The 15,000-nt window shown below is 56.4% G+C and overlaps 1 protein-coding gene across 1 annotated transcript in view; it reads left to right on the top strand.

Moving 5' to 3' along the window:
• The window catches only part of CAMK2A (calcium/calmodulin dependent protein kinase II alpha), a 33,620-nt gene extending 23,287 nt beyond the window's left edge, over positions 1 to 10,333 (top strand). Inside the window, exons 14-19 of the mRNA XM_075057047.1 lie at positions 4,124 to 4,156; positions 5,247 to 5,295; positions 6,598 to 6,673; positions 7,507 to 7,601; positions 7,976 to 8,204; positions 8,426 to 10,333. Of these exons, the coding sequence (XP_074913148.1) occupies positions 4,124 to 4,156; positions 5,247 to 5,295; positions 6,598 to 6,673; positions 7,507 to 7,601; positions 7,976 to 8,204; positions 8,426 to 8,429 (486 nt within the window). The 3' untranslated portion in view covers positions 8,430 to 10,333. The remainder of the gene's footprint in view (positions 1 to 4,123; positions 4,157 to 5,246; positions 5,296 to 6,597; positions 6,674 to 7,506; positions 7,602 to 7,975; positions 8,205 to 8,425) is intronic.
• The last annotated feature ends 4,667 nt before the right edge of the window (positions 10,334 to 15,000 follow it).

Below are 15,000 nucleotides of genomic sequence, written 5' to 3'. Positions count from 1 at the left end.
CTGTCCCGACGCGTCCCCGTGCCACCAGCTTGGCTCCTGCCAAGCGCACGGGAGGCTTTGCAGGGCGGTGAGCGAGGGGAGCAGGCTGGTGCTGGAGGGGGAATTCGTTGCCGATTCATCGCCTGCAAAACCTGCTCGCCCCTTGCTGTCCCCAGCGAGGAGAGGCTGGACCAGGAGAGGGGACAGGGGGAGGCAGTTTTGCAGCCCGGAGCCATGGCTTCAGCCTGGCAGCAGCCGTCCGGCAGGATGGACGGCTGCATCTCCTGCTCGCCCCAGCATGCGTCCCGCTGGGGCTGGTGGGGCTGGGCTCATCCCCCAGCTCCTGTCCCATCCCCAAGGGTTAGTGTGCTGCTGGGTGGCACACGGGTGCCTTTAACTCTCTCGGCAGCCGTGCTGGCCCCCTGTGCCCAGTGCAGGCAGAGGAAATGAACTTGGTGATGTTTGACAGAGCAAATGGCTTGGTGGTGCTCTAAAAAGAAGCTGGTGCTTGGAGGACCTTGTTTCTTGGGCTGCAGAGCCCTCGGGTTCACCGGACTCTCCAAAGTGGGGCTATAGCTCTTCTCCAGGACAAGGTGCCTCCTGAAGGCAGCAAAATCCTGCTGCCGAGCAACTTCTGATGACACAGAAATGTGTTGGTTAGCAGTGGTTAGCGAGCTCTGTCAAACTCCTCCCGCAGGAAGGAATAGCCCATGTGAGGGTCTTTCTCTCCTTACCTGTTCCCTTCATGAATACAACCAGTCGCTCAGCAGGGGAGAGCTGGTGTGATCACATCCCCCATCACAGGGCAAGGCGCAAGGTGTCAGGCGGAGCTTTGGGGACCTGGGTGCAGCACGGCTGCTCTTCTTCCTCTGGCCCGTTCGTGGGGACTCAGCTGTTGGGCTGTGAGGGGCACAGGGTTTTGGAAGAGCAGAGCCCTCAGCTAGCTTCTTCCTTCCTCGGTCCAAATGGGCAGTGGAGCCAGAGGTCTGGGAATGGCTTATTTTTCTCCCGCTCCTTCCAGACCCAGACCTGGAACAAGCCTGCAAGGCTTGAGCCCATGCGCAACCCTCCAAATCTGGGCTCCGCTCCACAAAAGACCGTTCTGGCCATGCAGCGTTATTCTGCAACATGAAGCTGATGGCCTGCATTGCTATGAGAGAACATTGCTATGGGCTGTGGTGTCACGTGAATATCACGTGGCTTCCAGGACAGGATTGCTAGTTTTGGACAACAGTGCTGGCACAGAGGGGACAGGTCCCATAGGATTCACAGAAACCGATCTGCCAGCCACTGCTGGCCTGTCCTCTGCTGCTCTAAGGTCCCGGCTGCTTCTGGGAGTCACCTGAGAAGTGACACCACGGGTAGAGCTGACTTGGTATGACTTGCTGGAGCACAGGTGAGAGCAGTCAGGAGTTGCATTTTTAAGCTGTAAAAGGAGAGATTGGAGGATGGAGGAGCTTCATCAGGCACAGTCCTGAATCTAATTTTCCAGCTGAAAGGGACGGCCTTGAATTTCATCTCTAGCACTGCAGGGATGGTGTGGCGGTAGAAGACCATTTGCCAGACCAACTTGCTAAGGATGCTCCCTCTTGGTCTTCAAAATAGGTTTGAGGGTGGACATTATCCTGGGAAGAGGGGCACTTGCTGTTGTAGCAAAATAGCCAGTTTGGGTAAGCAGCCTTCTGGCCCATTGCTGAAATTCAGCAAAGAGGGTCTGGTTTCAGAGCAGGATGAGAGAGGCTGGTTTGTATCCCTAGTCCTCAGCCCTTCGCTGGTGAGCGGGGAGCAGCGAGTGAGGCTTCACCCTGAGTGCAGTCTACCAGCCAACACTCAGCTCAAGAGGGTGCACAAGCTCTGGAGAATGAGTTTGCTTTTTTTATTGCCCCCTTTCCAACAAGTGGAGGCAAGACAGCCTGGCTAGACAGCCAGGAAGGTAGAGGAAGGGAAGACAAAGTAGAGGTGAGCTCATTCCCAACAGGGTGCTTGTGTTGGCCACCTTCAGCGTTACCATTCCCACCTCTCGTTCCCCTGCTCAGTGCGGGGGAACTTGCAGTGTAACCCCCTCACAGGGGCACAGGGAGGCTGGGTGCTCTGGGCAAAGCTTTAATGGCCACTGTGGGCTGGTGGCAGGTGCCAGGGCATCGCTGGATGGCATTCATCTCTTTCCATCTTGCTGGAAAAGTGAGGCAGGAACGTGGAAACCTGCTTTGGGCGGGTGGGAGGGTGGGAAGGGAATGGTCCTGCCTGCTCAGAGCAGGGCTGTAAGTCAGGCCATGCGGTGTGGTTCATTGTCAGAAGAGTTGGGTCCCATTTGGAGAAACCTGCTGGACTGACAGTCCCCATGAGACCAGGCAGCTACCCCTGCTGTCCCTGCCCAAAGCTACGCAGGTAGGCAGCAGGTAGCTGGTGCTGCCCTCCAGCCTGCCCGCACAGCCCTCCAGCACCAGGATGGTGCTAGCCCAGGCTCAGAGGGCTTGAAACTCACCCTGCTGAGGAGGTTCCTCCCCTACTAAAAGCATTCACGGGACCAAAAATCCCCTTTGAGCCCTGCTCTGGGGTCTGTGGGAGCTCTCCTGGTCCCAGCAGCTATGATACCTTCACTGCCCTGTGTAGTGTCACATCTCGTCACATTGTAAACTAATGAAATCACTGCCCCATGTCGCATCCTGTCCCGTCCTAAATTAATGAGCTCACTGCCCCGTGTTGCATCCTGTTACTGTATGTCCAGACTTGACGCGGTCACTGCTTTGTGTTGCATTCTGTTGCGTCTGAAATTTCTGCAGTTTACTGCCCCGTCTCATGTGCTTGGGTAGCAGAAGCTGTCAGCCCTTCCTGCAGACAGCCCAACACTTGCGGCTCCGTTTCTCATGAGGTTCCATCCGAAATACCACAGCTCACTCTGCCCTTTAGGACATCTGTTGTTTCGGTGAAGGAGGGGCAAGGATTAACATAGGACCTAGTGAGGGAGGGGAGAGCTGCACCAGCAGAGGGGAAAACTCAGTGACGACGCTGGTGGGAGCCAGTTAGGATGTGAAAGGAGCAATGAGGGGGAATGGATATCAGCATTTTTACACTGCAGCCCACCCACGTTCCCTAATGGGTCACTCGGTGGACTTTTCTAAGAGATTTGCACTGTGTGTGCTGCTTTTCCCTCTGCGGGGCAGGCAGAACTGATGCCTTGTTAAATATATTGGTAAAACACTTTGTTTTATTTGGGCAGCTTCTGATTCCTGCACACTGGTGTTCCCTGTCACCCGCTGTGATTCATCCCCTGGGAGCTGGAGGTGGAGAAAGGGCATGAGGCCAGCGTGCACATCCCCCTGGCTCCTGGCTAGATTAAAGGTGGAGGCGGGGAGCAGAGCACAGCAAGGAAGGAGAGTCCAGAAGTAGTTTGGGATTGCAGAAAGAAATGTGGCTATGGGGTCGTCCAACCCAAAAGCCTTAAAGCCTGATGGTAGCGGTCAAGGATGGAGATAATATGTGCATGTGTAAGGCCTTCTCTTTGGAGGAGACTTGTCCTGATTTAAAGTACTGGAGCTGCACTCAGGACAGCTTCCCACACCGTGTGCCTGCCTTGTGGGGTCAAGTAGCAGTAGCCATGCTGGCTTTAAACCAGCCAGCTTCTAACTGGTCTAGGTCCAAAGCTAACTGACCATCTCCATACTAGTCAGCAACATGGGCAGATGCACCCAGAACAGCTCCGGAGTCTGTAAATATCAGTACGGCATTCACACCGGGCACAGGGCTGTGCAGATGGTGGAGCTGCCTTAGCTTTTCAGCGTCCCACTCCTGTTCCTGTGAGCTTGCTGGCCTGGTCACAAAGCCACCAGAGTGGTCATTGACTCCTAGAGGACTCTCTTTTGGACTAGTCAGGTCCTTGGGATGAGCAACGCCAGAGATTGCGGCAGGTCAGGAGAGAAAGGTACCAGCAGGAAGGTGGGGAGGGAGCTGGCATAGCACCACCAGCACCGCAGCCAGCAGCATGTCCCTACAGAAGCACCAGGTTGCCCCCCCCGCGCCTTTCGTTTGCCCCTCCACGAGGACCACGAAGGGTGGCTCAGGAGCTGCTGCCTCTCACATGCTGCTCTCTGCCTTTCTCACTCTGTGTCTCTTCCTGTTCCATCTCTTCTCCTTGTTTTTCCAGAAAAGAAAGTCCAGTTCCAGCGTTCAGTTAATGGTGAGTGTCCTTCGTCTTCCTCAATGCCGATATTGCTGGGCCTCTCCACATGTTCCAGCTTCCCCCGTTTTTGGAAGTTACCTCGGGGTAGGGAAGAAGGGACACCGGGGTTGGAGGGAACATCCTCAAAGCCGTATCACCCACAAACCCCATTAACAGGGTTGGTGCAGGCACTTGCTGGCCACCAGCTGGTGGGAAGCCAGCCCTGGTTCTTGCTGATGGGTTCTCATGCCGTTTCTCCCAGTTCTCCTGACTCAGGTCTGCAGGCTGCATCGGTCCAAGGAGCCTTGGAGAAACACCTTCCATGCCTCTGCGGGGACTGTATGGTCATGGGACACCTTGCCAACCTACATCGGGGTATTATGGGTAATACATAAGCAAGGCTCTGCTGGGAAGAGCTAGCAGAGCCATTGCTCTAGCTCCGCTAGCAGAGTCGCCTTGATGGGGCTCCTGCAGAGAGACGGGGGGTCAGTACCCCCCTCCCCCCCAAATCTGTGTAGTGCTCAGCTGTTTCTTGAAAGAGCTGTGTCTCAGCCTTCGGTGGTCCATGTGGGTCTTGGAAGCACTCTGTTTTATTGTACATTTCTCTCCCTACTCTGCGGTCAGTGTGGTCTCTCTCACTCCTGCACAGTCCCCTCTTTCTCATCCCAGCTCCTCCTCGCTGTGAATTTGTACATCTCTCTCTTTATCGTACAGTCAACATGGTGTCTTCCACCCCCACACAGCCCCTCTCCCTGCCCCTCCGGCAATGCTCCTAGGAACCCACCAAACCCCCCCCGGACCTGCCCCGTCTCTATCCCCACAGGTGTCGGTAGGAAAGGCAGCGCCGTTCCTACGAGACCCTCCACAGCCCAGCTCTTGTGCCCTTGGCTACAAGGAGTGGAGGTCAGGGAGGGCTCTGCCAGTGCTGCCCTAGAGCTGTGGTTGAGGACGGGTTGGACCTGCTGGCGTTTTCCTTGGTTTCTGTCCGTTGGCACAGTCGAGCGCTGTGGGGTCGGACTCGGGGGGCTGTCGAACACACGAGCTCCGTCTGGCGTGGGGCGAAGCCCCCTCTCACCGTCCCAATCTGTCCTTTCTGTTCTTTGCTCAGGAATCGTCGGAGAGCACCAACACCACCATCGAGGATGAAGACACCAAAGGTACTGGCGGGGGCACCCAGGGAGGCGGGCAGGCTGTTCTGGAGGGGTGCCCTGGGGTCCTTAGTCTGGCCACCCCAATGAGATATTGGCTACTGCGAAACCCACCACCACAGAGATGCCTCAGGGCCCTTCAGAAGTTGCTTTAACTCCTTAGGTGGTTTCACTGCTGGGTCGCTGCTGGTGAGGAGGGGGGGCTCCCAAAACCAGGGATGTTCCCCGACAGCAGGCATGGTTATGGCAGAAATCTGCAGGGATAGCCGACCAGCTGCCCGCTCCTCCAAAATAAATGGCCCTTTGGGAAAAGCCTCCAGGGGAAATCCCTGCCTCCCTCCCGCCTGCCTGCCAGAGCCAGCTTTCTAAGAATAACCCAGGGAATAATTTATTGGTGCTAATTTGTAAAGTCTCTCGACGAAGCAATCTCAGCACAGAGCAAGATGGACTTTGGCCTGACGTGAGAGTTAATGGGACACTTGTTCTCCCGGGGAAGAGCTCCCCGAGAGCGGACGCGGAGGCAGGCGGTGCTCGGGAAGTGGTGGGGATCCCTCTCCTCCTTTCTGAACAACTCTCAGGAACGTGCTGCCTCTCCTTTCAGTAGCCATAATACCAAAAAAAAAAAAAAAAAAAAAAATTAAGTCAAGCATGATGCTGATTTGCATTTGAAGCAGAGCCTCATTAAGAAGCCCAGGGTTACCTCTGACAGCTCCTCCTGCATCCCGGGGAGCCAAACCAGCTCTCGCAGCCCAGTCCCTTCCCAGATGAGCTGGCAGCACCCAGGGTCCCTGAAAGCAGCTGCATGGTGCCATGTCCCTCGCAGGGTCCCTCCTTGTGTCCTCTGGGGTGGCTGCCCACATCACCCACCTGTCCTCCTCCCAGCTGAGACCTTCTTCTCCCATCTCGGAGGGAAGTGGGAGCATCCTTGGTCCAGCTTGCCCTGGCTGGCCCCTGCTGTGAGTTCACAGGGTAGAAGGTTCCAGATTGGCAAGGCTTTGCAGCCATGACCGGTCTGTGCCAACTTTTGGGCCGAGGGCAGCTCACCACTCGGTGATTAACCTTTTTGCTCTTTAGGAAAATACAGGGGTTTTCGGTTTTGCCCTGACATTGGAGGTCTTTCCAGGGGTGAAGAGCCCTTCCCCACATCTCTCTCCCAAGTCACTCTCCTGCTTTTTCCCTGGACAGTTTCCAACATCCCCCAATGTCCTGTGGTCTGTTTCTAATGAGAAAAAGATACCTCACCGATATTGCAACACCAACACTTCTGGTTCGTTTTCTCCTTTTATTTTCTTTTTCTCTTTAAACCAACAGTACGGAAGCAAGAAATCATTAAAGTCACAGAGCAGCTGATCGAAGCAATAAGCAATGGCGACTTTGAGTCCTACACGTGAGTGTGCCCAGCGCGGGTTTGGGCTGAGGTGGGGGCTCAGCCTCCCGGAGCGGGTGCTCTCACTGTGACAACCCAGCCCGGGAGGTTTTACTGGTGCCCAGGGCAGGGTGACCAGGTTGACCTGGTGGTAGGGCATGGAGACCATCCAAGAGAAGCAGGGGAGATCAGTTTCCAAACCTGCTGCTTCTCTCACACTAAGCTGACCACATCTCTCTGGTCTTATTATCATGGATGAGCCCATTTTCTGGTTTGCAGAAAGATGAATAACTGCAAACGTGATTTATGGTGGAAGAAGGAACATTGCATCCATGATATCCATTATATCCAGATTGCCACAGGCTGCTTGGAAGCGTAACTGCTTTCTACTCGCTGAGCTGATGCTTTTCAGAGTACACTTCTTCTGTGTCCAAGGCCTATTTAATTAGCGTGTCTGAGCGAGTGCAGGTCTTCATCCCTGCCTCAGAGAATTGCAGCAGGGATACTTTGATACAGAGCAGAGAATATGAGTTTTCCCCTGCTGTTTTTCTTTCTTACAAAGAAGACGGCAGTGTTTTGGGAGGTTTAATTGGAGATGGTGACTGATGGAGAATTCACCCTGCCTTGTTGGGGTCCCGGCTATAGTCAGTGGGCTGGAGGCAAGGTGAGGTGGGCTTCATGCAGAGTGCAGGGATGAGGTCAGATTTCTGCTTGAATTACCTGCTGGTGCGCAGGCTCCTTGGTCTCAGGCTGAGGGAGTCATCCCGAGCACGAGCCATTTGGGTTTTGCAGGCTCTCATGCCAGAAACAGTGAGATAACCTCTCCCTTTTCTCTCCCCTTCCCACCTCCCCAGGAAGATGTGTGACCCTGGGATGACTGCCTTCGAGCCTGAGGCTCTGGGCAACCTTGTGGAAGGCCTGGATTTCCACCGATTCTACTTCGAAAACCGTAAGCAGCCCCCTTGCCTCCCGAGGGACCCTTCCCACCACCCATGGGCCTGGCTGTGTCTTGACCTCCATCAGCTTGCTGGAGAGAGGAGGGTAAGGGTGGCTTTGGGAGCATCTCTGGCTGATCTGGAAGATCCCAGCAGGAGGTGAATCAAGCCTGTTAGGTCAACTGGGGCCGTGCTGTATGCAGAGGAGTTGTTTGGTTAGCTGCTTTCTGGGCGGACCCATCCTGAACCCACCTGTGCAGCATTTAGCCCCTCCGAGCAGAGAGCCTATCCCAAGCATCTCCCCTTCCCACATTTGCTGCTGCCCTGGGCAAGAGCCACCCAAACTCCTTCCCCTGCCTGAAGCCACTTGTACTTGTCCCCTCTCCAGTGTGGTCCCGGAACAGCAAGCCCGTGCACACGACGATCCTGAACCCCCACATCCACCTGATGGGAGACGAGTCCGCCTGCATCGCCTACATCCGCATCACACAGTACGTGGACGCGGGAGGGATCCCCCGCACCGCCCAGTCCGAGGAGACCCGCATCTGGCACCGCCGGGATGGCAAATGGCAAATCGTCCACTTCCACAGATCCGGCGCACCCTCGGTCCTACCGCAGTAAGCCCTGTGAGGCTCCAGGGACGGGGCACGGGGGGACAGGGAGGGGATGGTGCGGGCTGCTTGCGGCGTTGAGGCTGTAGAGGGGGTGGGATCCTACCCCGAGGGTCCACGGTGGGGAGGAGATGGCCGACCGCTGTGAGATGGCGATGGGGAGAGGGATGCTCTGCCGAAGGGATGGTCGAAGCAAGCTCCCTCTCTTCCTGGTGTGTGTTTTGCAGCTGAAGCGTGGTCCTGCCCGTGTGGGGCTTGTCACTGACTGACTACCAAGGGGAGACCCCCCCTCCGACATCTTCACCTATGGGACTTTGGCTGTTGGCTCTGCTGCTTGGTTCCCGCTGGAATAACCCCTCGCTTCTCACCGCACACATGCAATGGCCCTGCCGGCGCCGCGCAAGCATCCCATCGAACCCCCCCACCCCGCTGGGGCTGTGGCGCTGGGCCCCCTTCCTCTGCATGAACCATGAAAACAGAAACCATGAACCTAAACCCGAGCATCTGGCCGGTGAGATGACACGTGCCGGGGTAAAGGCCTCCCCCCTCGGCTGTATGGCGTTGGTGGGACCCCCCCACTACCTAGCATGTCTCCTGAACTGGGCTCGGACTCATCATCCGCCTCCATCCCCACCTCTGCTGGGAGCCCCCCCGAGGAAGAGGAGGGCAGGGGGACAGTTTTGAGCCATCCTGTGCCACACCCTCCCTGCGCACCAGTGGATTTTGCTTTGCTGCTATTGAGGTCCCCATCCGTCACCGTGGCTCCCGCCTGCTCCCCACCCAAGCTCCCGCTTCCCGGCAGCCTCGGCCGGGGAACCGCGATTTAAACCTTTTGCAAAGTCCATATTCCACGCGCCTCCCCCCGCCCCCGGGTGAGGAGGGCAGCGTTCGGATGGGTGAGTAAAGGCTCTCTGTTTATTTTCCCTTCCCAGGAGCGTAGGCTGGCTCCTGCCCAGGAGAGCGAGTAGGTTTGCGCCCTGGCTCCGGGCGGCTGCCGTGCTGAGAGGGATGCTCTCCCTCCTTCTTCCCTTCTCCCTTTGGAGCAGGGACTGGCGAAGCTGGGAGAAGAGAGGAGGAGAAAGGCGACTGCTCCCCGGCACCACGTCGGCACAGCCGGGAGCCGGGGCTCTCCCAGCCGTGCCGTGGCGGTAGCGTCGCTCCCCGTGCCCTCCTTCCCACCCGACCGGGATCCTTTACCCCAGCACCCAGCCCTGCCGAGCACCCACCCCTGCCCCTCGCATGCAGCACCCGGCGCTCCCCCGTGCCCGGCTCCCAGGCTGGGACTGGGACGGCTGAGCTGGCCACCGATTCAGGGTGCGAACCTCCATCGCCCGCGTGACTCCTTCCAGCGACGACGAGGAATGCAAGCTTTATAAAGTAACAAAACTCTGCAGAAAATGATCGTGCTTTGAAGAAAACAAACAAGCCTTTAGCTGTCTTCTACTTTGAGCGCATGCCTTTTTATAGGGAAAAGAAAATAACCTACCGTGTATTTCGTAACTTGATTTTGAGTATTTGCTGAAATGGATCTTTATGTAATAACTAGAAACAGTCACCTGTTTAGGGCAGGGAGGGTGGGGGGGATTTTCGGGGGTTGCTGTTATTTGTTGCATTTACATTTGGAGAGGGGTTGCGCCGCCATGGTGCTCCTACCAGGGGTCCTGCGGCTGCCAGCCCCCACCCCACGCCATGGCGGCTCATCCCATCCCGTCCCACAGCACCGGGCTGGCGAAGGCACCCCCCTCCCCGGGGCACCCACCTCCAGGGAAACCCCCCTCCCCGGGGCACCTTCCCGCACCCCATGGGTCCTCCTGCAGGGCAAACCCAGGCGGTGGCTCTTGGGGAGCCACCGGGACATGGCTTTCAGGACAGAAGACGTGGCCGGGAAGGTGAATTTTGGTCTCGCCTCTTTGCCGTCAGGTAGAGGTCCGAGAGTGGGTATTTTTCCGGCAATTCTTCTGTTTCTTGTTCTCTTTTTTCCGACTGGAACCTCTTTGCTCGTTGACGTGAGACTCCTGCAGCGCTGCTGCCCCGGGGGACTTTCTAGCTGCACTCTCTTCATCTGCATGGCGTTTAACTTTCTAGACGGTGTGTGTGTTGAAAAACAAAGAAATGAACAAAAAAACGCTTGTTTTGGACATAAAAAAAAAAAAAGGAAATGTTTTCTCCATGTAAATTCTGAGCGTGTATTTTGCCTTTTCTGTGGTTTTGAATGCTTTGCTCTCTGTCGAGGCAGGGATGGCTGCCGCGTGAAATGCAGCCGTATCCTTGCAGACTGCAAAAATATTTTCCCACTGGATGGAGGGGAAGAAATCGAAACTGCTGGGGCATGAACAGGCCCTGAGAGGTGTTTCAGTGTGTCCCGCTGTGCCGGCAGTGCGATGGTTGCTGGCAATGTGTGTAGGAGGTGCCTTTTTGGGGGCAAATCACACAGGTGCTCCACGGAGCAAATGTGCATCCCCATGCCCTGGGTGAACCTGTGATGTTTGACCGTGGAGCTGCGTTGGCTTGCAGGAGATGGCCCCAAAGCAGGGAAATCCATGCAAGGAGAGGATTAGCTTTTAAAGTGGAGTTTGGGTGTTTTTACAGATCTGTTTTTCTTCCTGTAGTTATGTAGTGCTGAAGTTTTTTTCATTTTTAAAGGAAGGACTCAGCTCTTTCACAGTTCTCTCTCTCTCCCTCTCCAGAGCTGGCTCTGAAGCCAGCCACAGTGAGTGTCTTATCCACATCTTGATGCCCAGGCTCTCTGGGTGTCAAGAGTATTTTGGGGGATTGGTATGAGATGGATGAGGAAGGAGGAGGTCATGGCAGGGTTCTGCATGGGGGCTATGGGGCAGATGCCATTTCAGCCTGGTTTTGGAGCTGCTGATAGCTGTGGACCTCGGGTGGGCTGTGAGGGTGAAGTTGCTCCAGCAGCTGCTACTGGAGAAAGGACTGGGACAGGGGGTGCAGTGGGGTTTGCTGAGGATGACGGATGAGATGCTGGGGTAGATACAATCTCCTTTCACTGAGAGCCCACTTTGGGCAATCACTGCTAGGGAAGAACATCTTGGTTTCCAGGAAGGCTTTGAGGTGTCTTTCTGGAGGTGGTTTTTCCTCTTTGAGATTTCATCTCTCCAGGGACAGGTTCCTCTGGAGGCAGCTGGAGGTCCTTGCAACACCTAAAATGCTCCCGATCCTTTCCAAGGGAAGCAGAGTCTGGGTTTTCAACTCCTTCTAGTCTTCCAGTCAAGCTGAAGCCTGACCAAGGAAGACCCAACTTCCCAACCTGCCCACGCTGGCAGCATTAAGCACCTGCACTTTAGGGGTCTGTTCTGCCTGGTTTCTCTTCCCCTCCTCGCCCTGCTTCTCCAGAGCAGGTTCCTGTATCCCCAGAGCATCTCTGAGCAAGCACTGATATACAACCACCCTTTCTCTCAGTAGCCATGGTGAACAGCTTCTGTCTCTGTCTTCCTTCACATTTCCTGATTTCTCTTAAACTTGCAGGAAAACTGAAAAAAGTAATCATCAACTGCCACCACCTTCTTTGGCTCACAGACCCAGGGATACTGCCATTACATCTGTACTTTTAAGCTGTTGGCACCTTCCCTGGCATATGCTAACTGTCATCGCCCCAACAATCCCACCGTGGTTCTGGGGATGACAAGGTCCAGGGCATGTTCCTAATAAGCAATATGGACAAGGCCACCTTGTTGGGATGGAGTTTACCACCACAGACCTCCTGTCCCCGTTGGCCTCAAGGCTGGAGATCAGGCTGCGGCACATTTCATTTTCTCGTACAGACAGAGCCTGACTCACCTGGTAGTCTGGCTGTCTGGGTCAAAGCAAACTCAAAAGTCCTCCAAACTGATCATCTCTTCCACCTCTCGCAGACCACAGGGGATATCCGAGTGGAAGCACTTGCTGTGGTGGTCTCGGACTCCCAGCTCCACGGGTGGACTTGGGAGTCGCCTGTTTTCCCTTCAGGGTCCAGCTGCAACATCATCATTTCTCAGGTCTTGCTGGTACATCCGCTCTGGAAGAAGAAGATGCCATTCCTGGGCCTCTGTTCTTTGCTAGAGGAGCGGGTGCTCTGCTCCTTGTCACGGCCAGGCACAGCCGGGAGAGCTGTCTTTTCCCCCCACCCCGATTAAATGCCCCCTCTGCCAAGCACCGAACCCCTGTCTGACTCCAAACCTGCCTCCCTTCCCTTTGCCCTCCATGGGTTTATGCCCTCATGGAGCTCCAGAGGTTGGAGCAGATAGCACCAGCCATCTGGTCCCGCTTTGAGCTCACGGTCTGCTCTGCAGCCCGTGGCAGGATCGCTGGGGAGGACCAGCAAACAACAGTGCTGTGTTTGAGAGGGCAGCCATATAGACCCATGGACCAAGAGGTGTCTGTCAGCAGAAGATCCCATAACCATCTCCTCTGATCATCCCAGGAGCCGGACTAACCCTTCTTCCCCATCGCAGGACACATCTCATGGTGTACACCACTCTCTTGATGCAACAACCATCCGGCAGGGTAGAGACCTCGCCGTTACCTGTTTCCAAAGGTGCAGGTCCCAGCCCATCCGTACCAGACAGGGAAATCCAGGCATGAACAGGCTGTGGGAACATCAGAGGAGGGGCTGGTGGCCCCTCTGCCATCCGTCCCCCAAAGGCCACCCACCGGCTCCCTGCCCCTTGGCTGAATGTCCTTGCCACCTGCAGGTTGACAGGGAATGGGAGAGAGGGCGGCGGAGGGGGCTGTATCGAGCGGCTCCTTCCTTCTTTGGGTTGTTGTCCCTTTTTTCTAACTGTTGCACAATTTTAGGGCTTTTGTAACATTTTTTGGACAAGCAGGGAAAATATGTTAACAGTGGTTTAAGAAAAAAATGAGATCTCTCTTATATATTATATATATATTAAAAATATATATACTTACAGGAAATCTCTATGGAAATATTTATTTAAGATGATCACAAAAAATATATTGTAATTAAAAGTATACCAAGCTTTGTCACGTAACAAAAATCAGGCCCCGGGGAGGGGTAGCTGCCTGTCCCCTCGTGTCTGTCAGTCCGTACAGTTGCAGCTGAAGCCTTTCTCTTATCTTTTTGTAAGTGCACTCGAACTGTCGAGCAGTGTGACCGTGTTGGATTCAGCGGGATCTTGATGGGGGGGAAGGGATTGATTTTGTTTCCTTTTCCTTTGTTTTTTTGGAACCTGTGGCTATGAACAGAATGATCACTGCTCAAATCGGATGTTCTATTTGGGGAGGGCGGCGGGGGGACCGGGAGCGGGGTGGGTGCGGGAGGGAGGGCGAGTGTCAGTTTTATTCTTGGTGTTCAAGTGCAATAAATAGCTACTAACTTCTGAGCATGGAAACGGATGATTCTCCGTCACTGCAGTGACTCAGGCCGTCTGCCACCGCCTTGTCCCTCTGTCACCACGCTCCTGTCCTTGAAAGCGTCGAGGCTGGGATCAAGCCTTGGCCAGCGGCTGCAGGCAGCAGGTGCCTTCCTCCTGCCTGCAGGATGCTGGTACCCTGGGCACTGCCTGCGGGATGCTGGTACCCAGGGAACTACCTGTGGGATGCTGGTACCCTGGGCACTGCCTGCGGGATGCTGGTACCCAGGGCACTGCCTGTGGGATGCTGGTACCCAGGGAACTACCTGCGGGATGCTGGTACTCTGGGCACTGCCTGCGGGATGCTGGTACCCAGGGAACTACCTATGGGATGCTGGTACCCTGGGCACTGCCTGCGGGATGCTGGTACCCAGGGCACTGCCTGTGGGATGCTGGTACCCAGGGAACTACCTGCGGGATACTGGTACCCTGGGCACTGCCTGCCCCTGGCCACCAACATCACCAGGGCTTCGGGGGGAGAGCCCGGGGCTTGATGTCCCCCCCCCAGACCTGGCTCACCCCAACCTGGCCCTTTCCCAGGGGAGAGGGCTCTGGGGGACCCCGTGAGCCGCCCAGGGCTGGCTGGGAGGTGGGGGCCGAGCTGTCACCCTTGCCCACCGGGCAGCAAGAGGAGTTTGTGGGGGGGGAGCTGGTGCTGCAGGGGCACAGACCCCCCCCCAGCCAAGCCCAGGATGGGTTTGGGGGGGCTCACAGGGGCAGCTGCCGGGCTTCACCCGTGCAGGCAGGCTGCTATTTTTTTGAGGGGGGCTGCGACGGTCCCTGTCCCTGCCCCGCACACCCCAGTCCCAGCCGCGGTCCCGCGGGGGTGCGGGAGCGGGTGTCCCCCCCCAGCCCGCCCTGCGATGTGCCCCAGCCCCAGCAGATGTCAGCACCAGACCGCTCCTGTCACCGCTGTCACACACCCCCCCCCCCCCCCTTCCCCGGGTGGGGACAGGCAGGGCGAGGGGCAGAGACCCACGGACACTCGGGACTGCCCCTGTCCCCCCGGTCACCCCCCCCCCGGCTGTGCCCAAGGGTCTTGCGAAGAAAGAGAAAGCAATCCGGGAGAGCGGGGGGGGGGGGGGGCAAAACAGCAGGAGTGGAGGGGGTGCCCGTCTCTGGGGATGCGGGGAGGACGGCGTCGGACCCCCGGCCGTGTTGCGGTGGAGGATATCAATAATTCTATGATAGATGGAATCATTTAGATTGGAAAAGACCTTCAAGATCATCCAGTCCAGATGCACCACTGGTCCTGGGAGCCGTCCCGGTCCTCCCTGTGCGCAGCCGCTCGTGGCCGGGGGGGGACGTGTCCTCTGGCTGTGCCGCTGCTCCGGCACCTTCTGCCCTCGGTTTCCCCTCGCCACTGTCAGCTTTGGTCCCCCCACCTCCCCAGCGTCCTTCTCATCGCTCTGCCACGCAACACCGATGGATGG

Source organism: Buteo buteo, chromosome 24 (genome assembly GCF_964188355.1).
Source record: "Buteo buteo chromosome 24, bButBut1.hap1.1, whole genome shotgun sequence".
Lineage (NCBI taxonomy): Eukaryota > Metazoa > Chordata > Aves > Accipitriformes > Accipitridae > Buteo > Buteo buteo.
The sequence above is the reverse complement of the archived record's forward strand: the minus strand, read 5'-3'. Positions and strand labels throughout refer to the sequence as shown.